Source organism: Mauremys reevesii, linkage group 8, assembly GCF_016161935.1.
Source record: "Mauremys reevesii isolate NIE-2019 linkage group 8, ASM1616193v1, whole genome shotgun sequence".
Classification (NCBI taxonomy): Eukaryota; Metazoa; Chordata; order Testudines; family Geoemydidae; genus Mauremys; species Mauremys reevesii.
Genome location: NC_052630.1, coordinates 73,356,714 through 73,378,418, shown reverse-complemented (window position 1 = coordinate 73,378,418; position 21,705 = coordinate 73,356,714). Strand labels below are relative to the sequence as shown.

The window sequence follows — 21,705 nt, the reverse complement described above, 5'->3', positions numbered from 1 at the left end:
GGAATAGAACCCAAGACTTCTGCCTCCTAGTTTCTTGATCTAACAACTAGACATACTCCCTCTGTTCTTTATGTTCCTATTAAGACCGTTGGCTATCTCTCTTCTGAATTATTTTAGCACTTTTATACATTTGTACATTATTAGGCCATGGTCCTGCAATTCACAGATGTATCACTATGTCTGTATATAGCCCGCTTGACTTCATTGGAGCTCTATGGCACTCCTGAATACAGCAAGCTGGATGACCTGGGACCTTAGTGATGTTATTTATAGTCCAGGGAATTTTATTTAATTGTCTACAGAGATGCACTCTCAAAATATACCCAAACTGACTGGGCTGAGTGCTTTTTTTCCCTTTCCTTTCCTTTCCTTTCTTTCTTTTCTTTTCTTTTTTTTTTTTAAAGACACTCAGGTTGGTGCTATGAGTGTAAGACTGCATCCCAAACCACCATCTTCTATTTCTTTTGATATATGTCTAGCTTGAGAAATGAAAAAAAAAAACCCACCCTTTTTATGTGTGAGTTTTTAAACTAAAAACCCAAACCTCTCCCAGGCTGGGATCTGTTATGATACCAACAGTGAATTTTTATAGCAGAATTATAAATCAAGAAAATATAGAAATGCTGAGAAACTCTTAGGTACAGCTGAGCATTCAGCTGCTGCTATAATTTACACAATATACATGTTTTAAATTTGTGACACAAAGGACACACTTTTCATAATGCTGTAATTTTATGGTTTTATTAGATTGACTTATGGTAGGAAGGAATATTCAGAAATTGCAGCTTAAATGAGAAAATGGGAATAGTGTTAGTTATATAAAATACTACTGTAATAGTTATTTTATTAATTTTTAATGCACAGCACCCACTGTGACCTCCTTTTTTCTTTTGCTGTCAAGATGGCAGTCTGGAAAAATTGAAATGGGCTGACAGAAAGCCTAGTGAGTACTACAACCCTAACACTGTGTAACTGCTCTTTCTTTCTGCATCCTCCATTCTGCATATCAATAATATTTTAATGCCTTGTTTGACAGCCACTATGAAATAATCATTATACAATAAGCAGATTTTTTTTATCCTTGCACTGTAGTATAGAGGTGCCCTTCAAAACTTCTGGATGTTATTTAGTTATCCAAGGCAACAGGCAATTTACCACTGTATATGATTTGTACACATTAAAGTCAATTAAAAAACCCAACCCATTGTATTTGCCCTTCTATGTTCTCAAAGTATAACATAACTGCATAAAATAAAGCATTTTTTGTCTGTCCAATTTCTTCCAAACAAATTTTTGGACCAATTCAGCAGTGCTTTACTTGAACAGTGGGATGCTATTATGTTATGTATATTTACCACTTTCTCTATCACCATGGAGACTAATCTTCATACCAGTACAGTCAAGAAGCTCACAGCATTGTCTTTCAGGACTTTGTCACAGTGACAGTATGCACTGGGTCAACAGATTAATACATTAGTGAGCATAGGCAATGAATTAGAGTATAAAACTTTTTGTTGCTTATTTTAAAATCAAATTCTGAATCATCACACTGAAATACCATATACACAAGTATAAATATTACAAAGGAACAGGATATATAATATGCATATATTTACTAAAGGTGATATATTGTTTTTATCATGGTGGAAAGAAAATAAAAGGATTTATGGTAAGTGGATTTCAGTGTGGTAGGAGAAAGGTTCAGCCTACAATACACATACTGCACTTGGAATGTTTATATTTTCCCCTTACAATGCCCTTTCATTAGCCTCTGTCTAACATGTGGCCTGACAATTGTGACAGAATGAAAAATTCTAGGAAAACCGTGGGTCACAAGCGAAGAGATTTTCCTCCCTCTCTAGTGACCCTATCACAGTGTTCTGTTGCAGTGTTTTACCATTAAGGAAAGGGCAACACAAGAGTCTTCACACTCAATCTGTTCCATCTGTCATGACTATTAGAAACATTGACCATCAGTGAGCTTTAAGAACTCAGCACTACTGCAGACATGATATTCTAGCTCACTACAAGGACCTCCCGATGTTTTGTCAGCCTCCAAGGAAGCATTATGGATCAAAAAGGCAACACTTACCAGACACGCCGCCATATGTGGTCTTCTTTTCTCCACCAACTGCAGGCCAAGGTGTGCAATCTGCTTTCAGTCCCATCAGTCCTGACACAGTGTTTGTGGCTGTAACACCATCTGCACCACCTGTGAAAGAAATAACGTTCACTTTTTGTTAAACATCTTGTACAAGTACAACAGAGGAAAATATAGAAACAGTAAAGTTGTTAGATATTTAGGCCCAGAGCCTCATCTGAGGCCAAAGAGCACAATGCAAATCAGGAGGAGGTGTGAAAAGGAGCTTTAAAGCCAATCCTGGGTTGGCTAGCTAGTCCTCTACAAAAAGTAAGACCAATCTGAAGGAAACTTGCATCAGTTGCAAGGGCCCTAAGGGGCTGATATGGCAGCTGAGCATAGGGACTCCTAAGACAGATCTCTCTTGTCTTTGGCCATGCTCCTTTCACTGGGTGAGACATAGGATTTGCCACACTAGCGCTACAGCTCTGGAGAGTCCCCTGCATTGAGATGATGTTCTCATGACTGGTTATACTGGCTAATGGACCGTATTGTGCTAGTGGATCTGGACCTTACTCTTATTACACATTGTGAATATGGAGGTTACTCACCTGTAACTTGATTTTCTTAGAGATATGTGGTCCATGTGCCCGAGTCTAGAACTTCTAACAATCAGTGTCTGTTGTCCCAGACATGCACAATAATTCATCTCATGCTCTAGATTGAGGGCATAAGAGGAAACATGGGCCAGTGTCCCTTTAATTTCTCCTCTTACCGCAAATCCAGAAGGATTTCAAGCAGCGGGGATGGAGGGCAGGTTGTGGAATACAGATATGGACCACACAACTTGAAGAACTTCTAGTTACAGGTAAGTAAGCTCCATTTCTTCTTTGAGTGCTAGTTTCTATCTGTATTCCACATATGAGTGACAGACAAGCAGTATTCAGATTTGAAGGGTGTGTGAGGATGCTGGCGAGAAAGATGCTTGAAGTATTGCAGTTCCCACAGCTGCATCCATGGTGGAAGCTTGAACTAGCACATAATGTTTAGTGAAAGTCTGAATGGAACTCCAGGTAGCCGCCCTGCATATGTCCAGCAATGGTAATTCCTGCAGTGATGCTATAGAGGCAAATTATGCTCTGGTGGAATGTGCCTTTACTCTGCCAGGTGGAGGGATCTGAGCTAATAGTAGTACATGATGATGCACCCAGTAATCCATCTGGAGATCCTCTGTGAGGATACAGCTTGTCCTCACAATCTCTCTGCTATGGTGAGAAATAGACTAGGAAACGTTCTGAGAGAGTTGCATCTGAAGAAGTGGGTATTCACCCACGAAAGCTCATGCTGCAGAACGTCTGTTAGTCTATAAGGTGCCACAGGATTCTTTATTGCTTTTACTGAGAGATTTGGTCTTCTGCAGATAAATTAATAAGGTGTGTCTGATGCGGAGAGAATGGAGCTTCCTCCCCTTAAGAAAGGCATGGGGTTTCAGGAAGAAAATGGGTATGTGAACAGCTTAGTTGACAGGAAATTCTGAAATAACATTGGGTAGGAATTTAGGATGCAATCGAAAAAAGACTTTTTTCTTGTGAAAAATAGGATATGAGTTTGCTATGTGATGGCCCTGCAGTGAGCTAATGGAAAGACCTGAGTTCTTTGAAAACTGAAGGTTATCCAAAATGAGTGGGATACCTGAAGACTTATGAGATGGCTGCCTGGCTGCCTACTATGAGTCCATGTTTCCTTGTAGTTAGGTAGCAGGTTCTAGTTGAGATGTTCCCACAAGACCTAACAGTTAGTGATATGGGACTGTAAGCTCATAGAAGAAAAGATCTTTCCCCCTAAAAGGCCCCACCTCTTTAAGGCCTTATCAGCTGGAGTTGTCTTGGAATGCTGTAACCTTGCTCTCTGCTGGCTGCATGAACCACCAGGAAGTTGGGTGCTAGGTGAGAGAAGAGAAATTCAGCATCTTTGATGGAGATGAAGTAGTGCCTGTTGGCTCTTTTAGGCATATTGGCACATGAGGCTGAGGTGTGCCAGACCTTACAATAGCCTTGTTAAACAGTAGCACCATCCTGCTCTGACTTGTAGGCTGCAGAATATCTAAGAGCCAATGTTGGACGTCCTGAATCTCCTTGAATGGGATCTGGAGGTCTTTGGAAATGTGGAGGTACAGGGGGGATCTCCCTGGCTCGAAACACACTGAAGCCTCATAGCCTTCTCCATAAGGTGTTTTCTTAATCTAAGCTCATGAGTTTATGATGGAAATGAGTGACATATGCTGCACTTTGCAGCAATAGTCGCCTTCCCAGACAGTAGAGACAATGTTGGTGCTTGTCATTCACAGAAAAGGAGCAGAGGGAGGAGACACAGTTCTTGAACCTTGGGACTCCGGGCACATCCCAAGCTCTTAGAACAAAAGCTATCTATACTAATTATACTAAGAACTCTAACTATGCTAATATGAACTATAAGCTATTTACAAATTTATTTGCAGAGTAATAATAGTAAAAGCTGGAGAAACCCATGAACGCAGGGATTCAGGTATTCTGACTCAGGCCACATGGCAGTAAGAAGGAACTAGGGAGGTATTGGTTTGCACTGCCCCTTATGACCTTGATTTGAAGCATGAGGTGAACTACTGTGTATATTCAGGCCAAAGGACACCACTTGCTAGAAATTCTGGACTTGGGTGCATGGCATGCATGCACACTCATGTGTGGAGTACACATAGGGACCAGCACTCAATGAAGAAAGTACAGTTACACAAAGAGAAACGCAGTGAAACTATTAAGTGGGCCTAACTGACTGAGTCTATTATCTGTTTGGACAAATAGTATTTTCCGGGATGGAGAATTCTGAAAACTGAAAAAATGGATATTAAAACCCCCATAAAATTTGGTCTTACTCCAAAATGCTACATCATGGTAAATAAATTTTGGCCATATTATAGAGATATAAAATCATGATTTTATATGTATATCTATATCACCAACTGCTCTTTTAGATAGATAGACATTTACAGTATTCACTTTATATGTTAATAAACATAATAGAGCAAAATTGTATAGACAACCTTTAATAGCAAGCACTATGATTACTCTAAATATTTTAAACAATCTGTTTCATACTAGCTTTTATTAATATTTGTTACTGCTTTGAGCAATAAAGCTGCAAATCAATATAATTGTATAGTACATGCATTTGAGTTTGTTACCTTCCTGGGCAGCCACTGCAATATTCACAATATCAGTGACATTTGGGGTCAGCTTTGCGAAGAAAGGAATCTGAACAGCTTGTCTAACCCAGCGACAGATGTTTCGAACTAGCTCTGGATTCTGTTCAAATAGGGCAGATAAATATAGGACATATTTAAAAGTAATATGATTTAAATGTACAGATATGTAATAGCAAAACTTTCTGACAATCTGCTGTACTGTGGTTTTCTGAAATTACACTTCACAATTGCATCTTGTCTCATTAGTTCACTTAGGTTAACACAGTACAAGTGAACTGAAAATCCATTACAGAAGAGTTAGATCACATAAAACAAAGAAAAAGAAATTTTTACCAAGAGACAAAGATACCATAGAATGTTCACTTGCCAACGGGATAAAATACAACTTCAGGCAACAAGAATTTATTTAACCCATTCTTATAAAAATAATCTTTTTGCTATATTGTGTCTCATTCCACGTAAATAATCACTGTTCTATGAAATAACGCCATTCTGAACCTTCCTGCCCTTATGCATTTCAGATTTCTACACACTCCATTAATTCAGAATATAGATCAGGATGGCAAAAAGTTTAATAAAAAATCAGAATCTTGTCTTTTAAAGCTAGAAATAGAAATCTTCATGCTTTGGCTTCTTATGCTTGCCAGGCTCACTTCAGTGGAGGTAGTGTTCTTTGATTCTGGCCTATGCAATAAGTGTGGGTGGGTGTTTCGTTTTTTTGGTTTTTAAATATAACATTTAGTACAAGCTTTCCCCCCTGACACTTACTGATAATGCTCAAATTTGGAACTCATTTTTGACTTTGCTAATCTGATTCAGGTGTGTTAACATGTTTTCAGAAAAAACTAAAAGGTGCTATTACAAGATGCAGTATAAACTTGTTACCTGTGGATAGTTCAATTGCAACCCTGGCTATTGTTTACATATACTAATTCTTTATCTTCGGCACAGATCCTGAAATGTGCCATATATAAGATGCTTCTCATTTGGATATTAATTGCAACAGATATCCAACATTGTCATTGCTATGAGAATATGATGTGCTTAAGACGAGGCTACATTATAAAGTTCAGTTGACTTTGAAGTTGTCAGTTGTCTTGGCCTTCTGCATAGGAAAAAATTGCCATTGCTTTTTTCATTTCACCTTGAACAATTAAATATAAACATTAAAACAATATATACAGCACATCTACACAGCATACTATGACTTTTCATGAACAGAAAAATCATGAAACTTAGCTCTGCAAATTCCAACTAATAAAAATGGTGATTTACCCTGCACATGCAACTTTCATGCAATATTTATAACAGCTGCATTGGATTATGAAAGAAGTTGCATCTTTGTGAGTTTCATTTCTCAGTTATAAATCTCCTTGGGCCCAGTGAAGAAAGAGAACCTCTAGAAGGATGATGTTAATTCTTTCCCGTAGACATTCTGACAATAATGTAAAAGATGTTTGCACTATATAACTCATAATCATGGCCTAATAGCGCTTGCCATGCTACCATAAAAGTCTCACTCCAACACACTTAAGCTTTTAAACATATATCAGTCCTTTTAATTCACCTTGAACAGATCGTTACATCCATGTTTACCTCATCCTAGCCATTACAATTTGCTAGTGTGTTTCTTGTAATAAATATTCATGTCACCTTCTTTTAGTTAACCTGGGCTTTTCATAAGGTGCAAAATAAGAATAGTTAAATGCTACCCCAATGTCTACATTTAGAGGTTGGAATTTGAATTATTACTATTAGACCTGCAGCATCAAACATCCACCCTACATGACCTGATTAATAAATGCCATTAAAATGCATCAAACACTCAGATTCCAGAATCTAAATTTTCATTAAAAAACAAAACAAAAACCGCAGATTTTTGCCTACAGTACTTGGTTGTAAAGATAGCCTTCCAAATGAACTATGCATAAATTGATACCCTCTTGTCTTTCTGAGTCTGCTGATAGCTTGAAACATTAGTTCTGTATACTCCCCATCCCTTGGTATTGGGTGAGGATGTTGAACCTAAATTCCAGTAACGACACTTTGGTGTTAGCATTAATAATTTAATTAATGGAAAATGGAAGGGGGTAGCAGCAAAGCCCATGAAGACCAGGAACTGGGAGTTACTTCAGGGAAGGAAATACAGATGGGAGAAAAGAGGAGTCATAGAAAACAGAGAAGAGAAAGAAATAAGAGAAAGAAAGATGGGGAAAGAAGAGGAACAAAGTGGAGGTATAGTGGTAGTCCTCACAGTAAGGATGTTTAATCAAGGGAGTGGAGGAGATGTGGCTTGAGTAACAGGAATAGGATGAAAAGAAAAAATATGTTATGACCACAGGTTCTTTTTACAGCCAGACAAATGCATTTTGGGAACATTTGGAAGACAATTCATATACATTTGCCATTTTAAAATGGGATGGTATTTGTCAGAAAACTAGAAGCCACAGCAGAAATTACCCCAGGAATTTCAGAAAGAAACTGTACTGTTCAATACAGTACATTAGCTAATCTTGCCTAATTACAATTACATAAAATGGACCAAACTTTACAGTCTTCACTCAGTACTTAATTACTTTAATGGAAGCAGTTTTGCCTGTATAAAGACAGGGTAAGGACTGAAGGATTTGGGCCACTGCAGTTACAGAAAGTGCAGAGTGTGACTCTTCTGCCAGCCAAAATCCTGAATGTGGTTACTCAGTAATGCACACTTATTTAGAAGTGCAGGACCTGCCATGCTGGATCATGCCAGTGATTCATCTAAATGCATAATCCTGTCTCTGATAACAGTCAATATCAGATGCTTCAGAGTAAGATGCAAGACACCATGTAGGAGATCTGCTTATGAGGACCTTTCTTCCCAGCTCTTATCAATTACAAGCTGTCTTATGCCCTGTAGTGCAAGGTTTTAGTTACATTAGGTAAGATAAAAACATTTTAAAGTCTGTCAATATCATCTATATTAATCTCTAATTCTTTTTTGAATACTAAAAAGCTCTTCCATTAAGGATATATTATGGCAATGAGTTTTACAGGTTAATCGTTCAGTTTGTTTTTAAAAAAAATCCTTTTAACGGTTTTACATTTTGTCTTTCAATTTCACTGTATCCCTTCTCCTTATATTATTCTTATTACGGACAAGTTAAGCTGGTTTGGAATTAGCACTTATCATGGTTACAGGGCGAACTGCGCATTACACAGGTTTTGCTATCTTCAACCTTCTCGGTTTGAACCACACTGTCCTACCACTCCAGGACTGAGTCTCTGGGCTGCAGTCCCCATTTACCAACCCTGATGCACAACAGGACCAACTGTGTTTGGCACCCGTTAACACTTCTCCTCCAGGAGAACCTGGTGACAGTGGCTGATTAAAGTGACTGAAAACCAGCTCCTTCAAAAACCACAGCATTATCTATTCACCCAAAAGTCGATAGCACTCAGAGCACAGGGTAAAAACAATAAAGGTTTGTATGCATATTTCCCCTCATCTAAATCTTAATCTTTCCTTGCAGGCTTTGTAAATTCCATGAAGCCCTGTTATCTCCATCTCTAGGTTGAGAGAAGCAGACTTGCACTCTGAATTCTTTTCCTTCTTTTCCTCCCTTCAGGGCAGCTGCTGACAGCCCACTCAACCCTCTCATCTTCCCTAGGCTTAGCATATTTCAGATTTAGCATCTCCTGTATTCCTTGGTTTGGCCTAGGAAGAGTAAACTTTGCCAGCCCAGTTGGAGCCAGGCGAGGAGTATTCCCCGACTAATAGCTTCCCCCACAAAGGCATTCTCTGTAACAGTACTTATCTTTGCCATTTCTTCGTTTCTACCACTTGCTGCCTCCTTTGATTTAACTTATGCAGCCAGGCAAGATATCATCACACAGGTAAACTGAGGTGCATGTGATATTTATAAAAAATAATGCACAAAACTCCCTCAATCTGGATAGTAAATAAGTTTCACTAAGTAGTGTGGGTACCTTTAGGACAAGGAAGAATGGCTTGTATGGTGCAAGATAGGGAAACAGCAAGATGGAGCTAGCGAAAGTGAGACTCAACATACCCAGGACTCCTGCCCCCTCCGGAGCTCCACGGATGGAGTGTTTGCAAGACTGTGCCATTACATTTTAATTTTTAGAAATTTATTCACCTAACTCTACAAAACTCAACAATCTACCATGGAGAGTGTCAGCAAGGAAGCTCAGAGTGGGCCCATCACATCTAAGACACTCCCGCTCTTCTAGTGACTTCCTCTAAGCACCACACAGGAAAGAGACTCTGTTTTTGCCCTTGCTTTGTTGTGACTGTTAGAGGTGAATAGGGGGTATTGCAGTAACTCCCATACCTTTGTTGGGTGGGGGCAGACAGGATTAGGATCCATATAGGGAAACTTGGGAGATGGAGGCATACTCATTTCCCTAGACTTCCCCTTCATTCAAGCAACTCCAAGACAGCTGCTCATGGAGAAGATCTGGGTTTTCTTTGATCCTTCTTCCACAGTGCACCAAGCCAACAGGATTTGTTGGTCCAGTGTGTAGCCAATTTACATAATGTATGTAGCTACCACACTTCTTCCCTTCAGATAAACCAGGGTTAGGATTTAGCCTTTATAAGACTGGGATTTTAAGAATTACCATTTTAAAGTTTCATGGTATCTGTGTTTGATGATTCACTTTTTGCCCTTGCTTCCAACATTTCATAAGAAAAGCAAAGGGGTTCACATTAAATCATTACAAATTGATGTCTTCAGAATCTCTTCCCAGTATCCAAGTTCTGCTTTTCAGATTACTATTCCTCTGTTCCATGTGATATACAAAAAAGTAATTTCTTCTCCTCCCACCTCTGGGATGTCCATAATTACCTTCATAAAACTGAATCCGCCTAAATTTCATAGTACCTAATTACAGAGTTGCAATTAATCACTACAGCAAAAGAGACATCATTTGTGAATTTCACAGCTAATCTTATTGTATCCTCTTATCCTAGCAAGGGGCTTTTTAGTTTATGCACTTGTCCCATTTCAAACTTAATTAAAACAAACAATTTATTTAAAGCCTGTCAAATTAGGGGGAAAATTTCCCAAGGTGGGAGACAAATAACCCTCTCCTTATAGTCTGAGTAAAATATTTCCTCATTTCTCAGGAAATTTGACAGAGAGAATTCAGTCAACATCTTCCACCAGCCACCGCTGTCAAAAGAGACAGCAAAGGGGGAGCTTAACCGAATGCAGGAGTGATGGTACTCGCAGTTATACATGTAGTTATTTATGAATGTTGGGTAAAATTTTCTAAAGTGCCCAAGGCCTAGCTCCTAAAAAGGCAGTTAGGTGCCTAAAACCCAGGGAAATCAATAGGAGTAAGGTGACAAAATACCTTTCTGCATGCAGAAAATCACAGCCTCAAATTTAGAAGGAGATTTTGAAAATGTGCACTATATATTTGAAGACTTATACCCCCTCTCAGCCTTCTCTTCTTTAGACTAAACAGGCCTTATTCTTTCAATCTTTCCTCATAGGTCATGTTTCCTGGAATTCTTATCATATTTGCTGCTCTCCTCTGAACTCTCTCCAATTTGTTCACATCTTTTTTAAAGTATGATGCTCAAAACTGGATACAATACTCCAACTGGGGCCTCACCAGCACAGAGGAGAGCAGAACAATTACCTCAGGTGTCTGACATGTGACACTCCTGTTAATACAACCTCCTGTATAACATGGCTATTCTCAATTTTAAAAAAAAATCACCTTTCTTACTCACACAAAGACAATACCATTTAAAGATCATGCCCATATAAACTCACATTAAAACAAAAGAGGCTCGCCTGAGTAAGAAAAGAGTAAAAACTGAAGAAGAGCATCAGGATTTAGCCCTATAATTCTTATTCTCTTAATTACCCTATAAAAACCAAGGAAAAGACCAGATTCTAGCTTTGTTTCCAGTCTTAAAAGAAATAACGCCCCAACATATAGGTAAACTATAAGCAGGGTGTCTTGACTTGAGCAGGTGTTGTTCAGATCGGTCACTTTTAAGTTCCACTCTGCAGAGCCTAACAGAGATAGATTCTCTCCTTTTCCCAATCATACCAACTGTCATTGGACAGAATCAGGGACGGCTCCAGTCACCAGCTCAGCAAGCAGGTGCTTGGGGTGTCCAAGGGGAAGGTGCAGCACGTCGGGCTCTTTGGCAGCGGGTCCCTCGGTCCCTCTCGTAGGGAAGGACCTGCCACCAAATTGCCACCGAAGAAGAAAGCGGCGCAGTGGAGCTGCCGCCGAAATGCCACCGATCGCGACTTGTTTTCCCCCTCCCCGCCACTTGGGGCAGCAAAAACCCTGGAGCCGGCCCTGGACAGAATCAAGTCAGTTTGGATTAGGGCCATGCTTTTTGTCATGGCTGAGTTGAGACATCAAAGCTCTGAGCCCCATTCTACCATCAGAAGAAACAACAGCAGCTTCTAAGACGTTGCCAGAACTGGACAACGACCCTACTAGTGTTCAGAAAAAAACCCTGCATGTATGTAGCTAAATTAGAGACTTTATAACAATACTCAGCTCCAGTACAAAGCCTCAGCTCAAAATCCAGTGGAGCATTAAAAAAATACAGTTCTCTAAATTCATAAAAGATTATGACAGAAAACAGGATTTCTGAATAAGCTTCAGTTCAAGCATATCCCCATCTTCTATCCTCTTAATTTTATTCAATCTTGTAACTCTGTCTACTTTGCCCTCTCTCCTGAACAACTAATTTTTTTGGGAGGTGCCAGAAATAAAGTCTGTTTCACTACAATGTTTCATCTTATAATTAACAATTTTGATATAGGTCATCTTAAAAAACATTATTTTGATCCCCTCCCTTCTCTAGGTTTTCAAACAGCTTTTTTGTAGGGTTTCATAAATATGTGATAAATACTTTGTTTACCATCTTTCCCCATTACAATTTGAACAATTTAAACTAGAGAAAAAAATACAGCATTTTTTACTTGCGCACAATATTGCAGCACAATAGAACACTTAGCAGTTAAAAAAAACCATCAGACTATGCTTCACATTTTAACGTATCTCATCTAATAGCTGCCAATATTAACACAGGTCAGTATCCAAACTCAAGAATACATTTATCAAAGTGATGCATGGGAGCTCTACTTTGAATTCCTTGTTAGCAGGATTTGTGCAGAAAACTCCTACACATTGCTTTGAAAATGTATGATATATAGACTAGAAATTAACGAACTTGAAGACAAGGTCAAAAATCAGCACAAAAGTTTTGACTGACCAAATACAAAGAAGTCTAAAATATAGATTAGCATTGAGAGTTGAAGCAATGATAAGAGGATTGTCAGTAGCAAAAACAGGGGTAGCTCAAAATGTTTTAGGTTGTCTTTATTTAGTAGCCTTTACAATTATTCCCTTTTTCAGCACATGTAAAGGCTTTCTTGTTTGGGGTTTTTTTCTTCCCCACTATGAAGAAAAAGACAATTCAATTTATTTTGATGACAGAGCCTTGCTCCTACATAGATAGTGGAACCATGTTGCATTTAGTTAGTCCAGATTTGGCTTTTTAAATTTAAAAATGTGAAAAATCCCAAACATAATGTTTCTATAACAAACTAATTTTAAAATGCACCGCATTCCCTTAATCTTAAATAGAGTTTTTTAATTTCTACAGCCATCTTCCATGCATTCGGAAAGGCTTCCCTTTGTTTGACTGTGATAGATCAGGTAGGACTGGTAACTACCATTTACAGCTATTGATTTCACTCAACATTAAAGGACCAAAATTCAACCATTATTCTCGTCAGTTGTCACAACAAAGGTTAATAATAGTTGAATTTTAGACTGTAAGAGTGAAGCAAGGATTGACAGCTGAAATTAGCAAACTGTTTCATTCAGAGATTAAGTCAATACTCAGATCTAAATATTCCAAGTTCAAAAATTGAAATAGTGCATTAAAATGTTTATAAACTATGAGGTGTGAATGGAAAGAATTATTCATCGACAATATCAGAACATTTAAGGTGATGGCTAATAAAAAAGACATTTCTCCCCTCACAGAACAACATATTTTATCTTGGTTGTTTCTATATGACCGAAATAATGCTTCTCATATCACTGTAAAAAAGTGGTATACAGCATGATTAAACAATATTTCAACTCTTTAGTTCATGCAGAGGTTACCTGCTAGAGGGCATAAAGGTTTGATTAGGTTTATGTCGTACATGAGAAATCTTAAAGGAAAGAATACAACACTCCTTTAAATATATGAGCACTGTAGCTACAAATAGCTTTTTCTTGTAGTCAGGTAGGCAATCTCTTAGTCCCTTTACTATAAATAAATAGGTAGAATATAACAGGTACTTCAGGAAATCATAAATCTTGCATACTCCAGTGGCAAATTCAAGAATTTAAAGTCTATGTATTGGCTAGAATTTCCCACCGGTTTTAAAAATAGCCGCCATTTGCATCTTTATTCAGTTTGGATACACTATAAATGGTCTGTGTTCAAATTAATTTCAATAACCATAGCATGAGTTAAGGCAAAATGCAAAGATAAAGCTGGAGCCTATTCTAGAAAATTCAGACATGGGCAGTGAAGAGACTAGTGAGCACACTGTTAATTGATACTTACAGTACCTAGTGCTGGTATGCAAATAAAGTCTGTAGTAAGTAATTGATATTAAGATGACGTGTACTGAGTGTAACCTTTGCTAGATAACTTCTACCATGTGTCAGGATGAAAGATTTTAAATTGTTGAACTTTTCATACCCTCCTGCTTGTTGTTGATCACATCCTTTCTAAGAAATCTTGTCTATAGGATACCATAGGTATTAACAACTCCAATGTTTTGCACAAAGCTAGGAGCAAGGCATGTGTAATTAGTATGTTGTGATCACTAAAAACCACTGTAATTATGTAGTCTACTGAAATGTCTCCTGAATTTTCTACATTTCATTATTATTACGACTTTCAGAGTATTAGAGGGTGACTACAAGCGTAAGAGCACATCGTCAGAAGCTTGTAAGAGAGCAGTGCTTTCCCTTCTGCTCTGTGAAGCACTTACTTCCTGTACCCTCTGTGATGGTTATAAGACAACAACATTCTCATTAAAAACAAACAAACAAACAAACCCTCTTCTCCTGTCCTTTCCAAGTGGGCTAGTATATGACTGATGTTTTGGCCAGACTGACCTTCACTATACCTTCTATGATTCATATGGGCAGTTCCTGCTGAAATGTCTGTAATCATGATACAAATAAAAAGGAAAATAAAGGGCTCTCTATCACCAACGTTCTTTCACATATACATGAACTTGAAGACAGGGTCACAATTAAGGTTTCTAAGAAACTCCATTCATAGGGAATGTTTTCCATAGACAAACCAAATGTTACTACACAGACAACAGGTAAATGCCCTATTACCATATATAACATGATTTTAGATGTTCAACATATTGGTAATACTGTTAATGTTAGTATGCTATCTATATTCCACTTCTGTGTTCTGTTTTGTGTTTTGAGTAATTCAATTAAAAGCCCTACAAACCAATAACACTGACAACGTTGCCAAACTTCAATTTAAAATTACACAATAATGCTTTGATAATGAATTTATTAAGCTTCACATTTCTTCTAGTGTGCGTGAAAATCACAATTCTTAAGGCAATTTAACAACTAGCTGCCTTAACTAGTTATTAAGTATTGTCTCCTCCTACATGATATTAAATGTATACTTTATGAGCAGTCTGTTTCAAACAAATGACATTTCTATTCAGGGGGCAGGGAAAGATACACTTTAACAACATCATCTGACTACTCCCAAATCCTACAAGAATAATTGTAGCACTATAATAATCCAAGCACTACAGTTTGGTGGTCAAGGTCTGTCTAGTAGTGAAAATACAGTGAGTTTGCTTGATCTCATGGGATTTTCAGTGAAATATATCAGGAATCAGTAGTTATGGGTATTATTTTAAAAGCTGCTTAAAAACGGGATTCAAAAGAGGAGGGAAGGGAATCATAATGAGAACAGACATTAAAGGAACACAAGGAGGAGGAGAAACTAGCACAGAGAAAACAAACAGGTGAAGAGAAAAGACATAGTAATAGCGGAAAATGGAATATATCTGGTAAGAATCCACAACCAGATCAAGACATTGGATTAAATGGACCACTGGTATATTGTAGCTACTGTAGTAATTCCTGTGTTCCTAGAAAGAAAGAGAGATCAGAGAAAGCAACAGAAAAAAAATCAGAGTAAATGGAAATTGAAGCATAGCAGGCAAAAAAGACCAAGAGGACATAGATGCACAAAAGCATGGAAAGTAGAGGAGGCAAAGTAGTAAAAATAGAAACTGAGAAAACAGAGTAAGAGAAGTAGATAAGGAAATAATGGAATAGGAGAAAAAGTAAGATATATACAGACTATAAGAAGAAAATGAAGATCAAGAATGAGGTTTTCGAAGGTGCACGGGAGATTTTTTGCAAGCCCAATTACATTGATACACATAAAATTAATGGGAATTGGGTGTCCGAATCCCCTAGACAGCTCTGAAAATCTCAGCTCACATTGTGCCCCCACAAGGGGATGGAGAGGAATGCAACTTGCTCTGAAGTACAGAGTTTCAGAGCACATACACTTCTAAACACTATGCCAAAGCAGAAAGCAGCCCAGGGCTGGCTGGACTCACTCAGATGTGATCCTGAAATGCTTCATAGGTTTTACAGGAAAGAGGTGAATGGAGGTGGAGTGGTATTCTATTAGAGAAGTGGGAAAGGAGCGCGGAAGTTGTTGGGAACTGTCAGAGGAGGAGGAATGTTGCGATGGGTCAGATAAGAGAGAGTGGAATCATTTGTTTAGCCATACAAACTGAATTGTTGGCTGTAGAGAAAACACTAGCATTGCAAAACCCCTGTTATTTCAGAAATTGGATTTTGTACCAGTTGCCCTATTGTTTGGACAGCCTTTGGCATTAGTCTATATGGAGTCTAAAACTGTTGTCTTGATGAAGATGAATGTCTTCTGAATGGCTGTGCTGGCTTACCAGGAGATTTTTTTGCTTTACTTGACCAAGTAAATGAGTAGCAATACAACAGCTGCTTTACAGGGGTAAGTAAATCCATGAGTCAGGATTCAGCAGCTGCAATCTAGATATGCATATCTCATAGGGCTGGATGGGACCCTGAAAGGTCATTGAGTCCAGCCCCCTGCCTTCACTAGCAGGACCAAGAACTGATTTTGCCCCAGAACCCTAAGTGGCCCCCTCAAGGACTGAACTCATAATGCTGGGTTTAGCAGGACAATGCACAAACCACTGAGCTATCCCTCCCCCCAGATGACTATGCCAAAAGCAAATTGCACATACATGGTTGGTGTTGCTCTCACAGGGGAGGAGGGATAGCTCAGTGGTTTGAGCATTGGCCTGCTAAACCCAGGCTTGTGAGTTCAATCCTTGAGGGGGCTATTTAGGTATCTGGGGCAAAAAATCTGTCTGGGGAATGGTCCTGCTTTGAGCTGGTGGGGTGAACTAGATGACCTCCTGAGGTCCCTTCCAACCCTGATATTCTATAATTTATGCAGTAGACGTGACACGATCATTTTAGAGTACCTACTTGTTGGCTAGTCACTTTGGGTGCCAATCTAACTTTTGCCTACACTTTGGAGCAGTCACATAGAAAGGCATGTGGCATAAATACAGCACTATGATCATCACTGGTAGACACAGTGATGAACACAGATTCCTATTGCACAGAGTAACAAAATGTAACAGATTCTCAGACAGTACCTGAAATGGGGGAACTTGCAGAATAAACGTTCACTTTTCATTGCTAAGACACTTCAGTTGAGAATACTAGTGTTTTAACAAGGAACCATCGGTTCTAATCCTTTATACAGTGCCTAATAGTTAAGCAATTACTTCTCTCTAAGTATTTATACAATCTCTATTGCTGAAGTGCTTGGGTACCTCCCAAGACCATACAGTTGAAAACAACAGTAATCTCTCTCTCTCTCTCGTCCTTCCTTCTGTAAGAGAAATGACTTTGATAAGGTTACTTTTTAGGTCCATTTGTGTGAGAGAGGTGTTTTGAACATGATATGGTTAGCAGCCATTCTCCTCATGTATTCTTAATACTGACCACAAAACACTGCTGCATTGACTATACACATTCTCTGCTGGTGTAAACTGGCACTGCTCCACTGACGTGGGTGGAGGTGCACTGATTTTCCCCAGGAGAATATTTGGCCTAGTGCGTTTCTTCCTTTAATTCACTGATTAAAGAAAATCAAATGGGGTATGGGAGAAAGAGAGCACACAAAACCCTGCCTGCCTCCTCCCCTACACTAAACAAAGATAAAATGGGTAAATACAAGCAAAAAATGAGACACAGAACTTCTGAAACAATAACAGAAAATATTCTCACTACTGCTGTGGTGCAGTCCCATTGTTCTTTGCGTAATTTGTTGCAGTAACTGATACAAAAGTGAAGAGAGAGAAGTAATGCTGCATGGAGGACTGAATGAACTATGCTAAACCAACATATCACTGTAGGGTGAAAGAGTGCTACACAAGCAGATATATAATCACATTTTGTTTGGGGGATCATCTATTTAAAATAGTCACATCTCCTTGCTGGCATAGCAACAGTAAATTATTTTGCGATGCTGTGCACCTCAATTAAGAAGTCGACTCATCATTTCTATTTCAAAGGGAGGGTGGTGTAAATCTAAGGGTGTCACATAGCTAGTTTTCATCTATGTAGAGTAACCAGTGGCTTTCTTTTTGAAGGTTTCTGCACTTTTGCATAAGGCAATGCAGGCTTTAAGCTGCTCAACTGCCCTTCTAATTGTAGGCAATATACCATAAACACAGCCAAATGGAGTTTAAGTAAAATGAAAATAAATATAAGAAAAGTTTTACAAAAGCAAGCTTCTTTTAGATATGAACTGAATAGTTAAATTACCATTTAAATTGTTGTGATCTGGATTTTGGTGCTCCCAGTACAAATGTACGTTTATGCCAATGGAAATTAACTCCCTTCCCCCCAAAATTAAAACCTATAGCTGAATTTGTAAGATATGCATGTCATATATTGGCAGATAGTAAGGATTAGTTGCTAGGAAATATTCATAAACAAGAATGTCATTAACTTTAAAATGTCTGTTTATAGCACACTGTTTTTGCTCCTGTATACAATAAATGAATCTTCTCTTTAAAAATAAAATTTAGAAGCATAATAAATACTCACAGAGGTTGACCAAATGGATCTGTTTTCTCTGAACTCTTGAAAAAGTGCACTTAGATCTCCTCACCATAATGACTACCTCTTCCCGAGTTACCAGGAAAATATTTGTGTTTCTTTTTGTCTCCTAGTCCTTCTATATCTCTAGTATGAACATTGCAAAAAATCTTGGCTAGAAATTTAGTAACACAAACTCTTTTGCTCTTTTCCCCCTCCTCATTAGGCTAGTGAGAAACATCAAAACTTTTTGAAGACCTTGGATGTGAATTGTCACAGACTATCTTGTTGTTAAGTTTCTTAGTAGATGTGACATTAAACATGTTGGATCTGAGGTTCCATCTGAACAACAACAAAAAACTTTCTAAGGGAGAGAACATCAAACCTAGCTTATCAGATCAATCACCTAATGTAACGGTTTGCTTCTCCATCCGAGAATAACTGCAGATAATGCAAGACTTTTTTGGAATAAACATGTAGAGCTCAAAGCCATGAAATATATGGTTTTTCAATCACAATAATGGTAGCACACCTGTAATGTTCTTTTCGGGAAGATGATTTAACAAAGAATCTGAAAGAATTTTGGCATGGCTCCCAACATAAAGACTTGTTTTTATGAAGAGAAAAAAGCTGTAGTGAAATCTTATCAGCAATCAGTGATAATATGGGGAAAAAACAATGTCTAACTTAAACAAGGTCTTCTGGGTTGAAATGTGAGCACTGTCACTTTCAGTACTCAGGTGGGTTTATCATTTGTATTAACTGTTGTCAAACTATAATTACTACAGTACTGAGCTAAGATGAATGATGAACATGGGAAAAATACTGTAGTTTTAAAAATGACACATTGTACCTGGTGGTCTATATAGTTACTATTATATAAACATTGAAGGGCTACATTACTATTATCCTGAGGAAGTCAGCACAGTAGCACTACATAATGAAGGATGAAATTTCTGTTGACATTCTTAACAGTATCAATAGGCCTTACCAAATTCACAGCCATGAAAAACACATCATGGACTGTGAAATCTGGTCTTTTCTGTGCTTTTATGCTATGCATGGGGGAGACCAGCATTTCTCAAATTAGGGGTCCTGACCCAAAAGGGAGTTGCAGGAGGTTGCACGGTTATTTTAGGGGGGTCGTGGTATTACCATCCTTACTTCTGCACTGCCTTCAGAGCTGTGGGTGGCCAGAGAGCAGCAGCTGTTGGCTGGATGCCCAGCTCTGAAGGTGCCCTGCCAGAAGCAGAGAAGAAGTAAGGGTGGCAATACCATACCATGACATCCTTACTTCTGTGCTACTGCCTTCAGAACTGGGTGGCTGGAGAGTACTGGCAGCTGACTGAGGGCCCAGCTCTTCAGGCAGCAGTGCAGAATTAAGGGTGGCAATACCATACCATGCCATCCTTACTTCAGCGCTGCTGCTGGTGGCGGAAGCTCTGCCTTCAGAGCTGGGCTCCCGGCCAACAGCCACCGCTCTGCAGCTGCCCAGTTCTGAAGGCAGTGCCACTGCCAGCAGCAGCACAAAAGTAAGGGTAGCAGTACTGCAACCCTCCCTACAATAGCTTGTGACCACCCCACAATTTGGGGTCCATACCCCTACAATTACAACACCGTGAAATTTCAGATTTAAATAGCTGAAATCATGAAATTTACAATTTTTAAAATCCTATGACCATGAAATTGACCAAAATGGGGACTGTGAATTTGGTAGGGCCCTAAGTATAAACAGAGTCCGATATATTTGTAAATTGTTATAAAAGAAATACAAACTAAAACTTTATTACCATTAACCAGTGTTAATAAATGAAACTGAAATTTAATACATGCTTTAAGTAACATATTGGCAGCAATACAGATGCCTCTTAAAATTACTCTTTGGCAAAGTAAACTATTAAGGTGTCAGAATGTCTTCATTAATGACTTGGAATTAACATCACATAAAAAGCTGAGTGTCATAATGCAGTATGAACAAATGGCTATTTTTAGGCCAAACTCGCCTCCTTGTTCTCTAAACAAATCTGGAAATAATTCTTAAAACATACTGAGATGTAAAACAATAGAGGTGGCAGAGGGCGGGCAATAAATAGGGCAGAGAAAAATGGAACCAATTCCCAGATTTCTAGACATGGCCCAATTCCCACAAATTGTACAGACTGAAATGAGAAGCAAATCTAGACAGTGTGATTAACATTTAAGAAAAACACATCAACCTTTATCACATTTAAGACAGCTAAAATACATATATACTTTCCTAGCATTGTCTTTCCATGTAAGCAAGCAACTGCTGAAGTTATCCCAAGGATATTGTGCAATCATGAATGAGAAGAGAGGAAGCCCATAGGACAATCTCTCTGTTAAGATGTGGCCCATGCTATAAAGAAAGTTTGAGAACTCCTGATCGACAGACTGAACAGGATAGCTCTGCGGTCTCAAACCCCACCTCACTGTTTTCCCTGAGAGCATCCCAGCTCCTTTTTAAGATTCATAGTCTCACTTGGCTCAACTGCATCTACTTACTTCCCACCTGGAGGTGCCTCTCAAAACACCTGTTGGGATTTAACTCACAATACTCCATAGCACTGTCTGGCTTAATATGGTATCCCCCATGAAGTACCACATGGGAATGTTACATTTTGGATAAGGGACCCCTTTGGTGTACCACTGAAAGACCTGTGAGTCTTATCACAATAGTATCCCCGGATTTGGTCCTTACTTCAGCAAACCTCATCGGAAGTCAATGAAAATTTGCCTGAGCTAGGTCCAAAACACTGAGGAAGAACTTCAAAATTTTGCTTTGTGTGTATATATAATTTAAGTTCTTTAGACAATATATATATATTTTGTCTAAAGAACTTAAATTGTGTTCTGGTCTCTCACAGTTGCTGCTCCGAGGCAGTTAAATAAAGACAAATATATGTTTAAATGAGAGTAGTAAGATTAAACATTAAAAAAAATCCATATTGTATGGAGAACAGAGAAATGCTATTAATATGCAAACATATATGTATATGTAATATAATCTTATCGGTTTACAGAACCAAACTCCTCTGAGGAGTGTCACAAATCCACATGATAGCCATGTGTGCTCAAATTTTGCATTTGGTTCTCTGATTTTACACTAGTTGAAAGATATGTAAAAACTCATGTAGGCAGACAGCTCCCT

General features: G+C 38.5%; 1 protein-coding gene across 8 annotated transcripts in view; it reads right to left on the bottom strand.

Annotated features, from left to right (window-relative positions):
- DPYD (dihydropyrimidine dehydrogenase) overlaps positions 1 to 21,705 on the bottom strand; it is a 638,604-nt gene that overhangs the window by 145,708 nt on the left and 471,191 nt on the right. For all 8 annotated transcript variants that reach the window (XM_039484205.1, XM_039484204.1, XM_039484209.1 and 5 more), the window contains 2 exons: positions 5,298 to 5,418; positions 2,093 to 2,212 (listed from right to left, as the gene is read on the bottom strand). In XM_039484205.1, coding sequence (XP_039340139.1) covers positions 2,093 to 2,212; positions 5,298 to 5,418 — 241 coding nt within the window. The remainder of the gene's footprint in view (positions 1 to 2,092; positions 2,213 to 5,297; positions 5,419 to 21,705) is intronic.